Here is a 21,077-nt window from a genome sequence, read left to right on the forward strand (position 1 = left end):
GCTGGAATTGGAGTTACAATGACATGACTTCAAAATCCTCCTTCAGATACTTACTAGCTTGATGCTGGGCAAGTGAGTAATTTCTTTGCATGTTTCCTCATGTAAAATGAAGAAAAAAACAGCCATCTACTTCATAGGTATGGTGGGAAGTTCAAATAGGAATGAATCAGGTAAAGTATGTAATGCACTTTGCAATCTTTAAAGGACTACATACAGATAAAAGCTATTATTAGCATTAATATGTGTTCCATTATTATCCCTCCCTTGGATAGTTCTTATTATTTAAACCATCAATGACTGATATTTATTCAACATTAAATAGATAGCTGTATGAGGGGCTCTTTATTTGAAGACTAAAAGGATAATACAAAGTATGTCAGAAGACTTTTAATGCTAGCATGCTTGTTACAATTGAATATACATATAAGCACATGAAGAAATAGATATATCTATAAATCTATATCTAATCCATAAAGTTGTAGCCTGATAACTTTATCATAATGTGAAGATGACCCTGTGAGCTTTGAAGGTTTTACTAGTGGAATGCAGGGTCTACCAGGTTAGAGGTTTCAAGCAGCCTTTTTTTTTTTTTGCTTTTTGGAGGGCAACTGGGGTTAAGTGACTTGCCCAAGGTCACATGGCTAATTTGTGTGTGTGTGAAGTGTCTGAGGCCACATTTGAACTTAGGCCCTCCTGACTCCAAGGCCAGTGCTCTATTCACTGCGCCACCTAGCCGCCCCAAGTTTCAAGCAGTCTGGAAAATAAATCAAGCTTATTTTCTGAACATCAGTCTAACTAAACATGTCTGTTGGGGTGTGAATTATTTGCTCATAGTAACCCACTAAATTACAAAATGGCCATGTGTCCCATGTGGTCTGTTTTCAATTCTACAATAGCAGAGAAGCATAAAAAGACACAGAAGGTACTGATAATTTCAATTCTTACATTGTTTATAAACATTAATTTATTTATTTGCATTTAACAGTGGCAAAGTAGGGTGGGAGATAGGCTGACAGAAACAATGGAATTGGGAGTTTAAATCTCTCCTTGGTCTTATATGTGACTGGGGGCAGACCATTTAACCTCTCTGGGCCAGAATTTGAGTAAGATAAAAGGTTTGTACTAGATGGTTTCTAAGGTCCTTTCTACTTCTAATTATATGATTTTATGATTCTATGAAATTGCAAAAAAGATAGGTAGTAAAAGAACAATTATGGAAAACTTTAATGTTCCTTTGTTAAAGTTAGATAATTTGGATAGAAAAAGAAAAAATATATCAAAAAAAAGGTGAAAAAAGTATAGTAACTTGTGAATGGGAATATTTTAGAATCTTTAGAATTCTAATTTTAGAATCACAACGTTTCCTATAATATTATGGCAAAAAAAATCATACATAAATGCAAAAAGATAGAAATATATTTCCTACATAGTCCTGAATCATTAACAAAAACATCAATTAATACAAAAACCTAAGTAGATGTCTTTTGGAAGGGAGTACTAGCAAACCTTTAAAGAGTAAGCAATGCCTCTGCTACAAATATTGAGTTTCCTTAATTGGAAAGAAGGCATTTGACAAGACAAATATGGTCCTGATGCCCAAACCAGGGAGGGATTAGGTAGAAAAAGATAACTACAGACCAATTTTAATAACACAAAAATTCAAAAGAAATCTCAGCAGAGAATCTACATGCAATATATTAAAAAAAAATTATCTACTGTTTACAATCTGGTTTTATAATAAGGATATGAAAACAACTTAATGGTAGAAATCAACATAATAAATCAAATAAACAATCAAAATCACATGATTATATCAAGTGATGAAGCCTGACAAAATTTCTTCTAACATGTTGAAAACACAGTCACAACAAGGACCCTCTTCAATATAATTAAAACCATCCATCTAAAATCAAACACTAGCATTATTTTCAAAGAAGAATGACTAAGTTTTCCATATATAAAAGTATATGGGTAAAAGATCTTTCCCTCCATAGTAGAGTACTAGGAGCGTTAGTGTTTTTTGATTAGCAATAAAAGAAAGAAAATGTAATCCAGCCCCAAAAGACAAGAAGGGCTTTGTTTTGGGGTGAGGCTAGGTGCTTGTAATTTCATTCCTAACTTATTCCCTCTACCAACATAAACCACCTGTGACTTTTATGATCTTAGAGAGTCTTTTAGTATTCAAGAAGGTAAAATAATTTATTTGGGCTCATAAGGCAGTCATTTCAGAGGTGGAACTTGAATCCAGATCTTTTTTTCTGTGAGGACAGCTTCCAATCCATTATTGCATGCTGCTTTTCAAAGACTTGCTATACATAAAAGATAAACATTCCCCCAAATAGATAAGAATTATCTCTTTTTGCGGACTTGATAGAGCAGTGCCTAGAATACCTTATGTACTTTCTAACTGCTTACTGACTGACTGATTTGCTTGAAAGATCCCAGAGATCCAACAAATAAATTAAGGTAGTTAATGGCTTCAGTAAAATACTATATAAACAGAAATTCTTCAAAATCTTTGCCTAAGTGATTGGTATTTTACTAAAAATGGGGGGGGGTGTGCTTAACCTCTGTTTACTTTAGCTTTCAGATGATCAACAATATATACAATAGGTGCTCAGTAACTATTGTCCAGCGAATTCCTAACTGAGAGTTTCCTGGATATATTGTACTGTCTCTGATTCCAGGAAATAATGCTGGCTGCCTAAAAGTAACAAAGAAAATTTAAGTTCCTAAAGCTCTATTATAAATGAAAACTGGCACATATAACATGCTAATTCTCCTTATCTTAGAAACTGAAGCTACAGATCTTTTTACATAATTTGGTTTATAATCTTACTAAACAAAACATTAACTTTAAAATACCAGATTAGCCAATTTACTGTGTGCGTCCACACACATACATATGTATATTCTTTCATCTAAAACATCATTTCCTTTTACATGGAACGAAATAATTTTTTCCCTTGTCTGTAAAACAAGGAAATGAAGACAAATGAAAACAAGAATGAAACTGTGAAAATGAGTCAATGCTCATGACCTAATTATTATAAAAATCACTAAGTATTTAAGAATTGGGACAACATTTTATTATATACAAAACTAGGTCAGCATTTCCAAAGTAGTTTCTACTTATAAATTCCTTATGTTTTATTATTATCTGATGTTAAAAAAATAATTCAGAGAAAAAGCCAATCATACAGAAAAAGCATTATAGTAATTAAGCACTCATTTGCACAAGCTAAGTGATCAGTTATTAAAAAATATGTGTTCACAGGGTCTATCAGCAAAATTTTCTTTGGGACATTTGCTAGGAAACAAGAATTTTGCTGTTTCCCCCCAAATTACAAAATTATTTTTCTAATTACATTTATCTTACTTTTAAATTAGCATTAAGAAATTAAGTTTTAAATGATCATGCTCAAACCTCTCAACAGACATGCAAATGAATCACATTTGGAAGAGTCCTCAGAGGCCATCTAGCTTAAAGAAGACCTGCACAAGAACCCCTTCTACAACACTCTAGACAAGTGGTAACCCAGTCTTTTCCTCAACACTTCCTGTGAGGGGCTCCTGAGGTAGTCCACTCCATCGCTGAATAGCTCTAATTGTTAGGAATTCCTACCTGCTCCCAAAATCAAGCTTTGTAACTTCCCTCAATTGCTCCTAGTTCTTCCCTCTTAGGCCAAGAATGACAAATGTAATTTCTTTTTGCCATGACAATGGCTTGGCCCTGACTGCACTCCTCCCTTTTGCCCATAAATCTTCTCTTCCCTGGGCTGAAAATTCCCATTTCCTTCAACTACTCCCCAGATTACATTATCTCCAGATCCTTCACCATCTTCCCTTGCTCCTGACTCTCAATCCAGCTTATAAATATTTCCTAGCATGTGATACCCAGAGCTGAACACAATTTTGGATTTCATCCAATAGAGGCAGAGAGCACCTGGATTCTCATGTCCTTAGTTCTGGACAACATGTTGATTTTCCTGTAGCTTAACCCTGTAACCCTTCCTTGGGTTCCACAGCACACTGCTGACTTGTGTTGAGCTGCAAGCTCACTAAAACTTGCAGAACTTTTTTTGTAGATGAACTGTTGTCTAATTATGGCTCAAATATATTTATCCTTATTACATCTCATCTCAGTGTTCTACCTGGTAAAAGCTTCAACTGGCATTACACGGATATGTAACCTTGGCCAAATATGAATGCTAAGATTTCTCCAAGGTCTGAAACTTTGTGATTCTATAAAAAGAAATGGGGAGGGTCATGATACTTAAATGTTTGTTGAAGATGCTCTCTGCAAATGAAAAAGGGGGTAAGTACTGAATCAAATCTGCAGAGGAAGAATGGAAAGTAATTTCTAAAGACTTGGAAGTCAAGTTCTAGGCACATCCTGTTTGTTTTCAGAACTTAGGCAATTATTTATCTGTCACATACAGCAGCATGAAAAGGCTCCTGTCAGTTCTAATATCCAATTATCCTAAATAATTATGTATTTACGTGACTTTACAAAATTTACATCTGTATGGCTCAAAGCTAGAACAAAAACAACTTTTTGTGGGCATACTTATTATCAGGGATCAAATCTCCCAGAGTTTTTCTACTTTCATCACAAATTAAGTGAAAAAAAATTTGGGGAATGAACATGCCATATGAAGGTAAGGATACAAGAAACCATCGGCTTACTTATAAATGAGCTGCATTCCAAAATGTTACTCACAAGTTACATATTTGTAAGTAGAACCCATTTCCCTTATATAAACAATGTTTCTTATCTTCACTTACTGTATAGTGTACACTTAATAAAAATGTGCTGTTAAATAAACAAGAGCTAGTGCCTCAAACTTATCCACAAAAACCTATTTTACCTATTAAATGTTCCACGGAAAAACTTAGAAGTCAGGACACCAGGAACACATTTTCCTGTAGTTTTCACTTGGTGAGAAATTCTCCATCTCTTTTTTTTAAAGCTGTTAACAGGCACTTGTTATTAGATCACAGGTTTACAGCTAGAATGGAACTCAAAAGAACATTTAGTTCCATTAGCTCATTTTAAAAATTATGCACCTGAGGCCTGGAGAGGTTAAGTGACTTGTCCAAAAGGTCACACAGGTAGTAGGTGGCAGGGTTAGGATTCAAACCAAGGTCTCTTCAGCCCTAACCTCTTTCATGACCTCTAGTACTGCATCTGTAACTGCCTCCTGTATAACTTGAATTAAAATATCTGCACTATTATTTGACTACTTATTTTTCCCTCTGGACTGTCATTTTCAATGGTTGTCTCTCATGTATGGAATTTCCTCCTTACCACCTCCTGGCTTCCTTCAAATCTCTGCTAAAAAATATCTTCCTTCTTTAAAGATTTTTTCTGGGTCTCCAGTAATGCTATTGCCTTAGAAATAGCTAGGTGGCACAGTGGGTAAGGTGCTACTCCTGGACTCAGAACAATCTGAGTTCAAATCTGTATCTGAAATCAACCCTGTGCAAGTCATTCAACCTGTCTGCCTCAGTTTCCTCAACTGTAAAATGGGGATCATAATAGCACCTACCTCCCAGGGTTGTCCTATCAAAGGAAATATCTCTGAAATACTTAACATTGGTGCTTAGAACATAAAAAGGTCCTTAATAAATGCTTGTTTCCTTTCTTCCTCTGATATCATATTCAACTTACTCTCTCAATGTATGTGTGTATGTATGTTGTTTGCACATAGTTGATGGCATACTGTCTCCTCTATTAGATTAAGCAGTCTTTGAGGAAAGGGATTATATTTGCCTTTCTTTTATCTCCAGAGCTATCATAATGCCTGGAAAATAGTAGGTGCTTAATAAATGCACGATGACTTGACCTTTATCCACTATTTCATGTCTACCTTTCTTACTCTCTCATTTTCAATCTTTACCCACTTATTAGTTCCTCTCCTTCCTAATAAAACTTGCTCAGTTTTCTTCTATCTTTAAAAACTCTTTATTTCATTAAGACTGTATGGTTCTATATCTCTTTTCCCTCTCACAGCCCAACTTTTAGAAAGGAGTATCTATACTACCTAGCCTTGATTATCTTCCCTAGGGGACTTACCACCCTAACCTTAGGATATAAGGATATTCACAAGACAGGTGGAAAGTAAACCAGATAACCTCTGAGGTTCCTTCTGTTATGACTTTAGGTATTTATAGTTCACGCAGTAACTTCATAAATAATCTTCATAAGAATAGTCCTTAGACGTAGCTAAATCATATACTACCAACAAGGTGCCCAAACCAGAGGCATAATATAACTGTACAAATTTAGACCCGTTAAAAATAGCCACAAAAGTCTATTAAATATGGAAGTATCTGATAATTTTAAGTTTACAAAAGAGCTTTACCCAGTATTTTTTTTCAGCTTCACACTCATTGAGGATCAAGATGTGTATAGCAATGTATCACTTCCCCCTTTAAGTAACAGCTATTATAGGTCAGTGATGCCAGTAAATCTGAAAAATTCATCAACTATGCCCTTGAATGACCCAAATTTTAGTTTCTGATCATTTCTCACATGGAAGTGTTGAATGCAAATCTGAGGTTGGCCCCACGCCAACTACTAGTCCAACATATAGGTAGAATAAACTCTGCAGTTACTGTACTATAGTGTCAAATGGAACTACCACTGACTTTGTAATACTCTGTCTACAACATAAATACCAAGAATTATATCGTCATGCTTACTGTACTAAAACTAAATTTAATAAAACTTGTAGGATTATAGATTTAGAACTAGAAGGGAGCTTAAGCTCTTTTGTAGGATTTATTAGAAAAAGATGTTTTTGTAAATGCTAAGATAATTCACGGTTGGTTGGTTTTCTTAAAGAAATGTAAAGAGGGACTATGAGGATAGATTGTAAAGGGATGGGCAGGTTATAAATTCTAAGTTGAAAAAAATCAAGTCCAGTCCAGTGGTTCTTAACTCTGCTTTTCCAACAAACGAGGATTATCTCCTAATTATTTGGGAAATCAAAATATGTACACGCACAGCACAGTATAAAAAAATACTAGTTTTGGAGTAAGGAGAGACTTGGATAGGAATCCTACCTCTGACACTTAATAACTGTATGACATTGGGCCATATAGAAATTACCCTTCTCTTTCCTGGGCCTTAGAGTCTTCATCTGCAAAATAAAATGAGGGAGTTGGTGAGTCCTAAGGTCTTTTTCATCTTTAAATTTATGATCCTATATAACTCTCTACACCTCAGCTTCTTCATCTGTAAAACGAGGAAAATAACTAGTTATTTCTTCATCTGAAAAAGATCTATGATGAGTCTTTTTAAGTTTTCAGGTGTTATGTAACTGTCAGTGAACCCTTGAGAACAGGGATCCTCTTTATATTTGTCTTTGTATTCTTAGAATATAAATAGAGAAAGAAAATAGGGAACTTTAAATAAAATCAAATGATTACACAGCGTCAACTCAAATTGGGAATCATGGCTTTGGACCAGTTACCCAAAATGTGGCCTGAGGGAAATCAGTTATGTTGGCACAAGGTTTAGTCAGTCAATTAATCACTATTTAAGTTATTAAGAACCTATTATGTGCCCATCACTGTGCTAGACAATGGGAAATCAAAAACATCCCTGTCCTCCAGGAACTTACATTCTAACATTATTAACAATTTTTATTTTTGGTTTAAATACTTTTACACTTAAGACTTTTTAATCACATTAATCAAAAGCAACAAGATTCTCATTAATTCTGGTGAAGTTTTTACTGTTGTGGCAAAAGCACTAGCTGTATGTGATTTCTAAAGCCTTATGTATAGTTTTTACCTCCTTATGCTTTTCACTATGTCTATTAGAATTGCCAAATACATAAAACTGTTTCTGTTTCCCCACATTAAAGTACTTGTGCCTTATTAAATGGTTGTGTTCTCTGCTATGACACAAAAAATTTTGTAGATGAGACTGTAAGAAACTCATTCAACTTCACATGATGTAGTATCCCATTTTTGACTCATTTCTAGAATTAAGCTTTTTTTGAACTATTTCCTAAGCTTAACTATCTCTAGGTTACCTAAGGAATGTGTCTGGGTTAAACTCAAGAAGATGCCCAGACAGTGATTCAATCTTGAGAAATAACTACATGAGCCTATTTTGAACCCTCCTTATTTGAACCTCCCCAAATGCACTTCTACCTAATTTGGACATTTCATGCTAATCAGAAAAAAAAAAAAGACAGAAAGACTAACAGTTTGACAGATGTTTCCATTATCTACCTGGATCTCACCATCATATTTTTCATCTGACAGCAAAAAAAAAAAATCACTAAGGCAGTTATATTTTAATTAAGCACACAAGGACTACTGACACATGGATTTTAAAAGCTGACAAAAGAAGCAACCTTATTAATCTTTGGTTTAAATAACATTAAACTTAAATATAATTTATATAATTCTTTCAGATGACACTAAACTAATGAAACTAGAATTATGTCCTTTACCCACTATGAAAAGAGCCAAAAGACAAAACTTCTACTTGCTTATGAAGATGGAAGAGTAATAATTTCCTAACTAATACACACACACGTATATATGTGTATACACACATATGTGTAAGAAAATGAGTTAATCAGAAGACTTCAACAGCAATGCAGTGATATAAGTCAATCCCAAAAGACTCATGATGGAGAGAAATATGTGCATCCAGAGAAAGAACTAGAAAGAACTAAGTTTATATCCAGGTGGAAGCAAAATACCTGATCTTTTTCCTTCTCTTAGTTCGTTTTATGTCCTCTTTACCATTTTTCATTCCAGTTGGTACAATTCGTCCTTATAACCGGACTAATGTATAATGTGAAAGTATTTACAGCTCCCATACTTGACTATAAGCTGCCATGGGGAGGAGGGAGGGAGGGAGGGGGACAAAATGTGAAACTCAAAGAATTGAATCCTGTAAACTAAAAGGAAACAAACAAATTAATAAAAAAAAAAAAAGACTTCAAGATAAGATAGTATTAAAGGTTGCAGAGGAGTCCAGTTCTCCCACATATATTCCAGCGATGACCTAAAAAAAAGCAGCAGACTAAATAATGATATAAAAATTCAAAGAGAAACATCAGTAACCTCCTTCATCCAGCCTAAGACTGTACAAAAAGACAGTGAGATGACTAGGAAAATCAGCATGAAATCAGATGAAAAGGCCTGAAACTTTGGGCACAGGAGGTCTGAAATGACTGGAGCAAAAAGATCAAGAATTTAAAGGAAAATAATGAAAAAAAAAAGTAGAAAAGAAGGAGCCTAACAGTACCAGATCATCAAAATGATTTGGTAATGATTATAAACAACAACAAAAATTGATCAGTGAGACAGATCAGGAACACAAGACAAAAACAATCATAGTAGTTTATTGTTTAATAAACCCCAAAACTTCAAGTACTATCAAAAAAAAAAGGTGGGTAAACTGGAAAGCAGTCTGGCAGAAATTAGGTTGATAACATAAATACACCAAATAATATGTTAAACTCCAATTAGATATAGGACCTAGAAATACAAAGGAACTTCCATTCACAAACATGGAAAAGGGGAAGATTTCTTAAATGAAGGGCAGAGAGGTTCACAGGTAATAAAAAGGACAATTTTAAATACACAGAATTTAAAAGTTTTTGTACAAAATTAAAGTAGCAAAAATCTGGAGGGAAAGGGTAAACTGGAAAAGTAACCTTTGCAAGACATTTCTCTCACAAAGGTGTGATATTTAAGACACACAGAGAATTTATTCTAGTATAAAAACAAAATCCATTTCCTAATTGACATATTGTTAAAGGTCTCAAAACAATAAAATCAAGTTATTAACACCCATATAAAAATGCTCCAATTAGAGAAAAGCAAATTAAAATAATTCTGAGGGGCCACCTCACAAACCTCAGATTGACAAAAGATGAGAAAATAGGGGAATGACAGTTGCTGAAGGAGCTATGGAAGAACAGGAAAACGAATGCATTGTTGGCACAGTTGTAAATTGGTCTAAGTTTCAAAAAGTAGATTAAAATTATTTAAGTCACTAAATTGGGATTCTAATACTAGACATAATGGTCCCATATATACAAAAATATTCATAGCAATGTTTCATTGTAGCAAAAATGGAAACTAAGTAAATTCCTGTAAATTGTGAAATGGTTGAACAAATTATGCTATATATTATTGAACATAATACTGTCTGAAGAAATGATGAAAGAGGATGTATTCAGAGAAACCTGAGAAAGTCATTATGAACTGGAGCAGAGCAGGACCAGAAGAACAATTTATACAATGACTACTATACCACTGTAAGCAAAATGGCTTTTGAAACATTTAGTAACAATTTAGTAGACTCCAGAAGGCAGATTTCCCATCTCCTGACAGAAGTGACTGACTAGAAGGGCATATTCAGGGACCGCCAATATGCGGATTTCTTTTACCTGATTATGTTAACTTGTTATACAAGAGGATTTTTTTTTTCAGGGTGGGTGGTAGGGTGAGGGAGAGAAATGAGAATGGTAATAGCAATGCCAAAAAATACAAGAGCACCAGAGAAGCATTTAAAAAAAAATGCAAAGAAGAGGTTCAGAGAGAACACAGATAAGCAAGGCAGCTTTGGAACCTGGTGAATTAAAGAAAAACAAACAAGCTCTTCAAAATGAGATTCAAAGTTTCATATACAATTCTATTTTTTTTTTTTAACATAGGAAGGTTTCTAGCAGATAGCATGGTTTGGTGAAAGTTCAGAATAATAAACTTTTAAAAAAGTCAATCACTAGAAAACTTCACAGAGCTACCTTTAAATCTGTAAAAGGGAACACTTCAGCCACAATTATCGAGAATCTTAATCTAAAACAGTGTATCTAGCAATGCAGAATTGGATAGAAAAAGTCAGGACCCCCTATCTAGTTATTAAGCTGAAAGTATTAAGCTTCTACCCAAGGTACTGTACTGGCCTGGACAACTTACTTTCTAGGTTACAAGGACTGAAACCTTCTTTCATAAATAGGTTGGCTTTAAAAAACAAACACAACAAAGAGTGATTTCACTGGCTGAATACGTAACTTCTAATAAGTAAAACTCCCTCTACCAATCCAGAGCAGTACCTGCTATGTAATTTATAGTATTTGACAGTTCCTTTGGAGACACTGAGGGTCACACATCCAGTAGGAGTCAGAGGTGAAGCAAATAAACAGCAACATCCTTTGAGAGTTAATAAGTGACAAGTATTAAGTATAAGAAGCTTATTAGATCCTTCCACCACTGAAATAGTTTTTAGGCCCTTGTCAATTCAAGGTATCATCTAATTACACTTCAACTTTTACTTAAATAGGTTTTGGGGGGAGGCAGGAAACAAGGCAAGCAAGGCTGCAGAACGAGTTCCTATAAAGGTCACACTTATTATAAGGTCATTTCAATGATGGAAACTTTGGGGGTCCACTATTGTATCTTGTGGGACGAAACAATGTTGTTTCAGCAAGCGCTGAAGGCAGAAAAACTTCCCTAGACCATTGCCCAGGTAATAACGGGAAAAGAAGATAGATAGAGAAAACATGGGAATTTCTGGCCCTCGAAGCCCCAAAGTTCGGCAGAAACCAGGCTAAAATCGGGTCGTCGCCCCTGTCCATGGGCGCTCTTAGCAGTTGTTTTTAAAAGCCTTCGCAGGGCGGGGGGGATTTCTCGGCAGCGCCGGGCCCGCTTTCTGGAGGCATTCTGGAGTGCCTTTAGCGGGGTGGGGGGGCTTATCCCTCCCCTCCCCCAGGATCTCGGCCCCCTCTTTCCAGAAACCCTTCGTCCGACCGGACTCTGGTACGGGCGCCTCGCTGCCTCCCCGCCGGCCGCTTCCTTCGCGGATCTCCCCGTCTGCGCACCGGAGCCTGCCCCATGTCTCGTCCGCCCCCTAACCCTAGGGATACCCCTGCCCACCGCCCGCAGCCCGGCCCCACCAAACAAGCCCCGATCTCCGGCTCTTACCATAGTGAGAGCTCCGGTACCCCCAGCCACATCACCCTTCCGGGGCAACGGGCGGAAGAGACGTTTGGTCCCGCCCCCTCCTCACCTCGCTTCCCGATGATTGGTCCGACAGAGGAGGGAATTTCACACGCTAAGAGGCTGCGGCGGCGCGGTTGGTCTAGAATTTAGGGAAGGGGCTGCTCATCTGTCCCTGGGTAGTGACGCAATAAGAGAAAGGTTCTTCTGATTGGTCGTGGTTCTCTCTGCCTCGGGAGCGGGCCTTTCGGAGGAAGCCGGAAGTGGAGACTCTGAACGAGGTAGGGCCCGGAAGCGGGGGTGTCCTCAACGAGGCGAGTCTTTGCATGTCCTCGCTGCGTTCGGGCTCCCGGGGGCTGTTCCAGCTTATTTCAATAGCCCCTCCAGCTCCTCCTAGAGCTGATTTCCCATTCTTCCCCGCCCCTCCCTCTGCTTTGGAAAGTGCTAGCAGCCCCAACCTTATCTGGGCCTGGGCAGACCCCCCCCCCCCCCCCCAACCCCCCCCGGGGGGGCGGGGCGCGGTGGTGGTATCCTCATTTTTCCGTTCCGCGTTGTAGAATACTGAGGTGGGGGTGAGGGGCGGAATTAGAGTTTAAGGAGAACTTGGAATTAATGGGTTGGGATCCCAAAGCCTTTTTCCCCAGGTCTCCTGTTTGCAAGTTGCAAGGCAGAGTGATTAAGCAATTTTTAAGCGCTTACTATATGCCAGTCATTGTTGCTAAGACCCAGGACACAGAGGAACACCTCTCCCCCACCCCCCCCAAGTTTTTTGGTTCTTGCCTTTAAATAGCTCCATTGAGCCCGAGGAAACTATGTGTAAATGACTGTGTTTGAGATGCATGCAGAGTAGATGGAATGAATGTCCGAGATTAGGGGCTGATGGCCAGGGGAAGAGGAGATTGGGAGAACCTGAAGAGGCCTCCTGCAGAGGGTTTGAGCTTCAGGTGAGAAGGGAGAGTATTCCCAGCCTGGGGACCGCTAGGGTGAAGACACTGAGAGGGAAGAGAGGGTGTTCTTTGTGACGCACCCCAAGAAGGCCAGCATGGCTGGATCATTCAGTTTCTCGACGGTAGTAAAGTAATAAAGTAGGAAAGAACTACCTTATAATTGCTCTGGCACCAAACAGAAGACTCGATTTGATTCTAGGGGTAATAGGAAGTCTAGAGAAGGGGATGGCAGAACTGGGCAATGGGGTGGGGGCATGATTGAGAATGATAAGTCCAGAATGGCATTGAGGTTGCATTGCAATTTGAGTGACTAGGAAGATGGTAGTGCCCGCCACAGAATGAATTTCAGAAGGTGTTGATTTTAGGGGGAAAGAACTGTTTTAAACATGTTGACCTATAGTACATCCAGTTCAAAATGTCTTAAAGGTAGTTGGTGATGTGGAAATGAAACAATGGAGATAGCTGAGGGCTGGGTGCTTAGATCTGGGAATTATCTGCAGAGTTGAATATTAAACCCATGGGTGCTAATGAAGAATCACCAAGTGAGCTTGTATAGAAGGAAAAGAGAAGACAGCTCAGGACAGAGACTTGAGGGATACCCACATTTAGTGGAAGTAACAGGGATAGAAATCTATCAAAGGAGATTTAAGAGTGGTCAGGAAGGAAGGAGAAGAAACAGGAGAGAGCAATGTTATTATGAAAACTTAAGAGTATCAAAGAAGAGGAGGTGACCAATGATGTCAGAGAGGTCAAGAAAGATGAAAACAGAAAAGGTGATTAGATTTAGCAATTAAGAAATCATTGGTAATTGGAGAGAAAAATTTTATTTAAATTATATATTTGGAAGCTGGATTGCAGAGCGTGTAGAAGAGAATGAGAATTACTCAGTGCCATACTAATCAGACTGCCAAAAAGTTATTTTGTATAGCTAGAAAAAATAATTCATCTGGAAGAACAAAAGGTCAAGAATATCAAAGGAATTAATGAAAAAGAAAATACACAGGAAGGTGACCTAGCAATACCAGATCTCAAACCCTAATTATCAAAACATGGTGCTGGCTAAGAAATAGAATGGTGGATCTGTGGGCTAGATTAGATACACAATACATAGTAGTAATTGCTAGTTTTTGATAAACCAAAGAACCAAGTTTTGGGGACAAGAACTCACTGTTTGACAAAAACTGCTGGGAAAATTGGAAAACAGTATGGCACAAACTAGGTATAGACCAACATCTTACACCATATACTAAGATAAGGTCAACATGTGTACATGATTTAGACATAAAGGGTAATATAAACAGATTAGGAGATCAAAGATTTAAGCAGAAGGGAAGAATTTATGTCCAGACAAGAGATAAAAGAGCATTACAAGATGAAAAATGTAAAATGGATAATTTTGGTTGTATTAAAAAGTTTTTTGCACAAACAAAACCAGTGCATCCAAGATTAGAAGGAAAGCGGAATGCTGGGGAAAAAAATTTTTATAGCAAGTATCTCTGATAAAAGCCTAATTTCTACAGTATATAGAAAACTGAGTCAAAAAATAAGTCATTCCCCAATTGACAAATGATCAAAGGATATGAACAATAATTTTTCAGATGATATCAAAGCTATCTATAGTCATGAAAAAAATGCTCTAAATCACTATAGATAGAGAAATGCAAATTAAAACAACTCTGAGGTACCACCTCACAGATATCAGACTGGCTAACATGATAGAAAAATTAAATGATAAATTTTGAAGGGGATATGGGAAAACTGGGACACTAATGCATTGTTGGTAGAGTTTAACTGATCCACCCGTTCTAGAGAGCAGCTTGGACCTATGCCCAAAGGGCAGTCAAATTGTGTATTCTCTTTGTTCCAGTAATATCAATACTAGGCCTGTATCCCAGAGATTTTTAAAAAGGGGGTGGGGGAAACTATTTACACACAAATGTTTATAGCAACTCTTTGTGGTAGCACAGAATTGGAAATTGAGGGAATGCTCATTAATTGGGGGAAAGCTGAACAAGCTGTAGTATATGAATAATAATAGAATTATTGTATATTACTATAGAATAGTAATAGAATTATTGTTGTGCTATAAGGAATGACAAGCAAGATAATTTCAGATAAACCTGGGAAGACTTAGATGAACTGATGCTGAGTGAAGGGAGAACATTGTATATAATAACAGATATATTGTACAACGATCTACTGTGAATGGCAGCTATTCTCAGCAATATGATTCAAGACAATTCCAAAGGACTCATGGTGAAAAGTGCTGTCCACCTCCAGAGTAAGAACTGATGGAATCTGAATGCAGATTGAAGCATACTATTTTTCATTTTTTTTGGTCCGTTTTCTTTCACAACATGTGTAGTATAGAAATATGTTTTGCAAGATTGCACATGTGTAACCTGTATGAAATTGCTTACCTCTCAGGGAGGAAGGGAGGGAGAGAATTTGGAACTCACAATTTAAAAAAACGAATGTTAAACATTATTTTTACATGTAATTGTGGAAAAAATAAAATTACCCTTCCCCTGCTTCCCCCCCTCCTTAAAAAAAAAAAGTTTAGAGAGGAAGTGGAGCCAACCAGTGTGGATAGATTTCTCAGAGAGTTTAGCCAGGATGGTCCTTTCATGTGAGGGTATTTTTTAGGATGGGAAAAACACACAGACACACACACCCCTCCCCAAGTAGGTGTGACAGATTGAGAAACAGAGTGATAGACAAGGGGCAGTTCTTGGAGAAAATAAGAGAGGATGGGCTTAAGGTTGTACTTTGTGGAGGAATTGACCTTGTCAAGGAGAAGGGGAACCTTATCCAAGACAAAGGAGGAAATAGTGGGAGGAATGCCTGATTGATGTGAGATGAAAAAGAGAGAAGTGCCTACCTTTTGGTGGATGATCTCATTCTTTTCAGTGAGGTTTGAAGCAAGGCCCTCAGCTGAGAGGATGAGGGCGTTCCTGTGGGAGGCCTGAGGAAGACAAGAAGATGTGGAAAAAGCTCATATGGAGAGTGGGCAAGCTGATTGATTAGCAGTGAGCAGAAATACTTTGGTGAATGCCCAGCTAAAATTAGATTAAGTTTGTAATGAACCTCAGTGGTATGTTTCTGTGTTTTCCTTCTGCTCTGTTCAGTAGTATGTGAATAGGTTTAAGGAAGTGGATAGTGGGAGTAATCTAGCATTGAGGTTTGGCAATAGGACAAGGGGGCAAAGGATTTGAGAATAGAGGATAGTGTAGAGTGGAACAGGCTGAGGTAGGGAAAGGAGGCAAATGTAGCCAGTGCTTGGGTGATGGCCTGGAAAAGAACTGGAAGGAAGAAGAAATAAAGGTCATGATGACAACAAAGAACTAAGTTAGGATTTCTAAGGCATAAAGAGAGGCTTAAGGATAAAAAATTAGGGTCAGAAAAAGGAATTTTCAAGTTCAGAAACATGGATGTGGAACTCTTGTGGATGATGGCAAGAACAATATTATCTATGTGTGATTAAGATGAAAATATAATGGAAACATAGTCTGTGGGAATTGAGTAAATTAAGGAATGGGGAAGTTAGGTTATTTGATGGCGTATCATTATGTGTGTTGAAATCCCCTTTATGGATGTAGGAGTTAGGGTTGAGAGAAAGATTATGAGCCAGAAATTGAACTAATTGAGGAAGGAAGGAAAATGCCCTGATAGGCTTAATAGATAATAGCTGCCAGGATTTGGATTGGGAAATAAATTAGAATAGTGCGAACATCAAAGGAGAAGAGGTTACTGAATGGTAATGGTAGAATGAGAGTCTGAAAGTGGCAAGGCATAGCTAGAAGTATTCTGTCTTCCCCATGACAATTAGTGATGTAGTAGGGGTAATGTTGTCAGTCCTGAAAAAAGTGGCAAGGGAGGCAGTGTCATCAAGAGGGGGCTAGGTCTTAGTCCCAGAAGATGTAATATGGCTGGCAGGGTAGGGCGGGGAAGGGTTTAAGATGAAAAAAGAATATGTACATTGTAGAGTCAGAGTTGCAGAAGGCACAGTGGAAGGGACAGGCAGATCTGGAGTGGTCCATGAAGGGAGTAGGTTTGAGGTTAATGGGAATAAGGGATCATGCAGTTGGGGATAGGGAATGGGGTTTGTACATTTGCAGTGTGGACTTCAGAATCACTGGGATAGGGAAATTAATAGGGGATGGGAGTATGCCAATGGCTGAGGAATCTGGGAGAGAGTAAGAGTGGTTGAAGGTCTGTTGAGGTTTATTCTCTCTAGCCTTGTGGTTGATTGTTGAGACCATGAAGTCTTGTCTTACAGCAGTCTAGAGAAAGATGAAATGTTGCCCAGTGTGTCTGTAAGCACGGTCAGGAGACGGGGGTACTTGGTAGGTCCAGTGCTGTAGAAGGCCCTGGAACCTATAGAAGCTAGGAGGTGGTGGGGTCTTGCCTGGGGCATCATCCTAGCTCTGATATATTGGAGAGGTTCCTGGGACAGGGGGATTGTGTAGAGAATGGGGAGGTAAGGAAGAGGGTGGCAGTTTCTTGTCCTAGGGCAACTCTAATTACCCTACTTGCTTCAGAAACAAATAGAAAAAATGAAGCATTTTCTACTTTGAAGGATCTTAACTTCTAAATGAGAGTCTTGGGTTTTGGATTTTTTTTTTAGGCCTAAAGTAAAATAAAAATAAAATTGTGAAGTACTTAAAACTATACAGGTATACAGGACAATAATAATTTAATATGAATCTTTCTAGGAAGTTATTTCTCTAAATTGCTTGGGTGTTGTCAGGAAAATAGCCTTGGCTTCTTTCACTTAGAGATCAAAGGCCTTTAGATTAAGATGCTTAACTTTTTCCCCTTGGGATTCTATGTATAGCAACTACTGCTGACCATGGTGCTGACCATTATCTGATTACACAGTGCTAATACCAATGTTTAAGAATCTAAGTGATTATGAAGTTGAATCTACTAAAAAAGGTGTGGACCTAGCATCAGTTTACCTTTTGAGTTGTCAGAAGGTATTCTAGGTTTTTCTTGTCTATGTGGACATTGTTAGGGTACCTTTTTCTTCCTTTCAAGATGATACATCCATGGCTTAAATATAGCTTTGATTGAAAACTTCTTTATTTTACAGGATTATATAGTTATTTTTGCATTCTTTTACCAGATTATGAAGTTACTTTTTGCTTTTGATACACTTACAGGAGAAGCATTGTCAGGTCTGAGTCATGGAAGAATTCAGCATGAGAATTTTCATAGCTATGTATTAGATGCATTGATCTCAGCAGCTAACTTTTTTTTTTTTAGTTTTAATCAGTCAAGATTCATTTTCTCACTTTCATACCTAATCTCCCCTTCCCTCCTCCCCCAAGATATGAGAAAAAGAAAACACATTACAAACATGTAAAGTCAATCAGAACAAATTTCCATGTTTACCATGTCTAAAAAAATATTTATCTCATTCTGCATTCTGAATTTTTCATCTCTGTATCGCAGTGTGGGTAGCATGTTTCATTATTTGTCCTCTGCTATCCTGGTTGGCCACTATGCTGATAAGAGTTCAGTACAATTGTATTCCATCACATTTATATACATACAATCACTTGTTCAGCCATTTTCCTATTTGTACTCACTCCCTCAGATTTCCATCCTTTGCCACCTCAAAAAGAGCTATAAATATTTTTGTACATCCTTAGAATTTGTTTGGCTTACAACTAATTTCCCCTTAACCTATGTCCCTCTAATTCCCCTTTCATTCCTTTTTTCCTTATTGGATTTTTGTACCCATGGAAATGAGATTTTTTATACCAAGTGTGTGTATGTATATTCTTCCTTTTTTTGACCAGTTCAGATGAGAGTAAGACTCCAGTGCCAGCTACTCCACCCTCGCCCCATATTCTCCTTGTTTGTTTAGATGTCTTCTTGTGAACGCTGTTTATATGAGGTAATTTTCCCTAACCCTTTTTCTTCTCAGCCACTCTCCAGTGTATTCCTTTTGCTTTCTCATCTTTTTTTTCTTAGGATCATCAGGACATAATAGAAGCACTCCAAGGCCTTGTCTATTGAGCTTCCTCTATGAACTTGGATGATAGAGGGGACACAAGTGTCATTGCCCTATATTTAAATATAAGCAGTTTATCTTTGTTTAGTCTTTTGTCATTATTCATTCATGTTGACCTTTTCATGCTTCTGTTCACTCCTGTGTTTGAACTTCCACATTTCCCTGAAGCTCTTGCCTATTGAAAACAGGAAATGCTTCAAAGTCCTCTATTTCATTAAACGTTCATTTTTTTTCCTCCTGTAAGATTGTTTTGCTGGGTAAGTTCATATCCTTTGCCTTCTAGAATATTGTATTCCAAGTTCTCTGCTGATTATAGTGGTGCTTGCTAAATTGTGTGTGATCCTGTGGCTCTTTGGTACTTGACTTCATTCTTTCTGTTTGCAATATATATATATATATATTTTGGCATGAAGGCTCTGGATTTTGGTAATAATGTTCCTGGGAGTTTTAATTTTTGTATTTCTTTCAGGAGGAATTCAGTAGATTCTTTTTGTAATTTGCCCTTTAAGAGATCTGGACAATTTTCTTTTAAAATTTCTTGAAATAGGATGTCTAGGTTCTTTTTTTGGGACATAGTGTTCAGATAGTCCAATTCTTAATTTTTTTCCCCTTGAACTTTTTTCTAGGGCAGTTTTTTTTTCTATAAGGTAGCTTACATTTTTTTTCCCATTTTTTCAGCCTTTCAACTTTGTTTTACTGTCTCTTGTTTCCTCTTGATGTCATTGGCTTCTATTTGGTTTATTTGAATTCAGGGAATCTGTTACTTGGACAGGGTTTTATATTTCTTAACACCATGTCGTAACTCCCTTTCCAGTGCTTTCTCCTATAGCTCTCATTTCTTTTCCATTCCCACCCCCCGCCCAAGTGCTCTCATGCCATTGATAAAAGCATTTTAAAACCCTTTCAAACTTTTTATCTCTTCTAGGAATTCTAGTTGAGTTTGTACCCAACCTATGTTTTTGTTTCTCTCCTCCTCACTCCACCTTTGCTTGTAAATGTTTTGGAATCATTCTCTTCTGTGTTTGTTATCTAGCATCCCTATCACCATGATAGCTCATTTTGGTGCATTTCTTTTTTGTTTGTTTGCCTATTCTTTTTTTTTTCTTTTTGGAGTGCAGTTGGGGTTAAGTGACTTGCCCAAGGTCACACAGCTAGGGGGTTTTTTTTGGGGGGGGTATTAAGTGTCTGAAGCCGGATTTGAACTCAGGTCCTCCCAACTCCAGGGCCGGTGCTCTATTCACTGCTCCACCTAGCCACCCCTGTTTGCCTATTCTTTCTGCCTATTTCCTGACTTTGGACTTGATGCTAGGGTTAGTCTCTCCCACACTTCTGGAGAGAAGGTTTGGATTGGTCTTGTTGTTTTCTAAGGTTATTGAGTGTCCTATTATTCCGGGATCTCAGGGACAGGAAGAGACCTCCAAGCTTTCAGTACTCCCAAAGGAGTCAGATCCAGGGCAAAGTGTAATTGCTGCCTCCCTAGGCCAAACTTTTCAAGTTACTGACCTGGGTTTGGGTCTTTGAAAGAATAGAGTTCTGCTAGACTCTGCTTCATCAGCCAGTTGGATACCTCTGGCAGAATTGTAGGCTCCTCTTTGGTCTGGGTGTCCTGCCTTGATTCTTCCTCCATGGATTGGGCTAGATGCTAGAAGTCAGAACCTACTCTGAGTTTGAGTCCCAAGCCACACTGCTGCTGCTGTTACTGCCTTCTGAACTTCTTTCTTTTTTGGTACACCATCCAGGGCCTCTCTACCTGGACTGGACAAAGGACTCACTGTGGTTTTTTTTGGGTTTTTCCAACAAGATTTCGTCTGGTGCATTTTATAGATCTGTTTGGGAGAGTTTTGGACAAGAGCTCAACTGTATTGCTTCCTTCTATTCCATCATTTTGGCTCTATTTCCAGAAACTAGCTTTTATGGACTTACATATGTTCAAATAGCAGCTTCATACTATATGAAGCTCTTCGTCTCTGGTGTGTACTGGAAAGCCCAAGGATACTTCGGTAGATTGGTGAGAGGTTCTGTCAGAGTGGAGACCCTAGGCATAATATGACATGACTGTTTTACCACTGAATCTCTTCCAAAGAAATTATGAGTGCCTCCTTTTAAAAAGTTTATATTTTGATTTTTTT

At 37.8% G+C, this 21,077-nt stretch overlaps 2 protein-coding genes across 9 annotated transcripts in view; one reads left to right on the forward strand and one right to left on the reverse strand.

Annotated features, from left to right (window-relative positions):
• TMEM167A (transmembrane protein 167A) overlaps positions 1-12,104 on the reverse strand; it is a 44,277-nt gene extending 32,173 nt beyond the window's left edge. Inside the window, exon 1 of the mRNA XM_069085058.1 lies at positions 11,965-12,104. Coding sequence (XP_068941159.1) covers positions 11,965-11,967 — 3 coding nt within the window. The 5' untranslated portion in view covers positions 11,968-12,104. The remainder of the gene's footprint in view (positions 1-11,964) is intronic.
• A 7-nt stretch (positions 12,105-12,111) lies between these two features.
• The window catches only part of XRCC4 (X-ray repair cross complementing 4), a 413,125-nt gene continuing 404,159 nt past the window's right edge, over positions 12,112-21,077 (forward strand). For 4 of the 8 annotated variants that reach the window (XM_069085054.1, XM_069085052.1, XM_069085056.1 and 1 more), the window contains exon 1: positions 12,113-12,260. The gene's annotated coding sequence lies outside the window, so the exon portion shown is untranslated. Of the gene's footprint in view, positions 12,261-12,785; positions 12,924-21,077 lie in introns of those variants that run through there. The other 4 variants (XM_069085051.1, XM_069085049.1, XM_069085057.1 and 1 more) reach the window with 3 other exon arrangements.

Source organism: Petaurus breviceps, unplaced genomic scaffold (genome assembly GCF_028583685.1).
Source record: "Petaurus breviceps papuanus isolate PSGF00001 unplaced genomic scaffold, PetGlider_PUasm1.0 175, whole genome shotgun sequence".
Taxonomy (NCBI): Eukaryota; Metazoa; Chordata; class Mammalia; order Diprotodontia; family Petauridae; genus Petaurus; species Petaurus breviceps.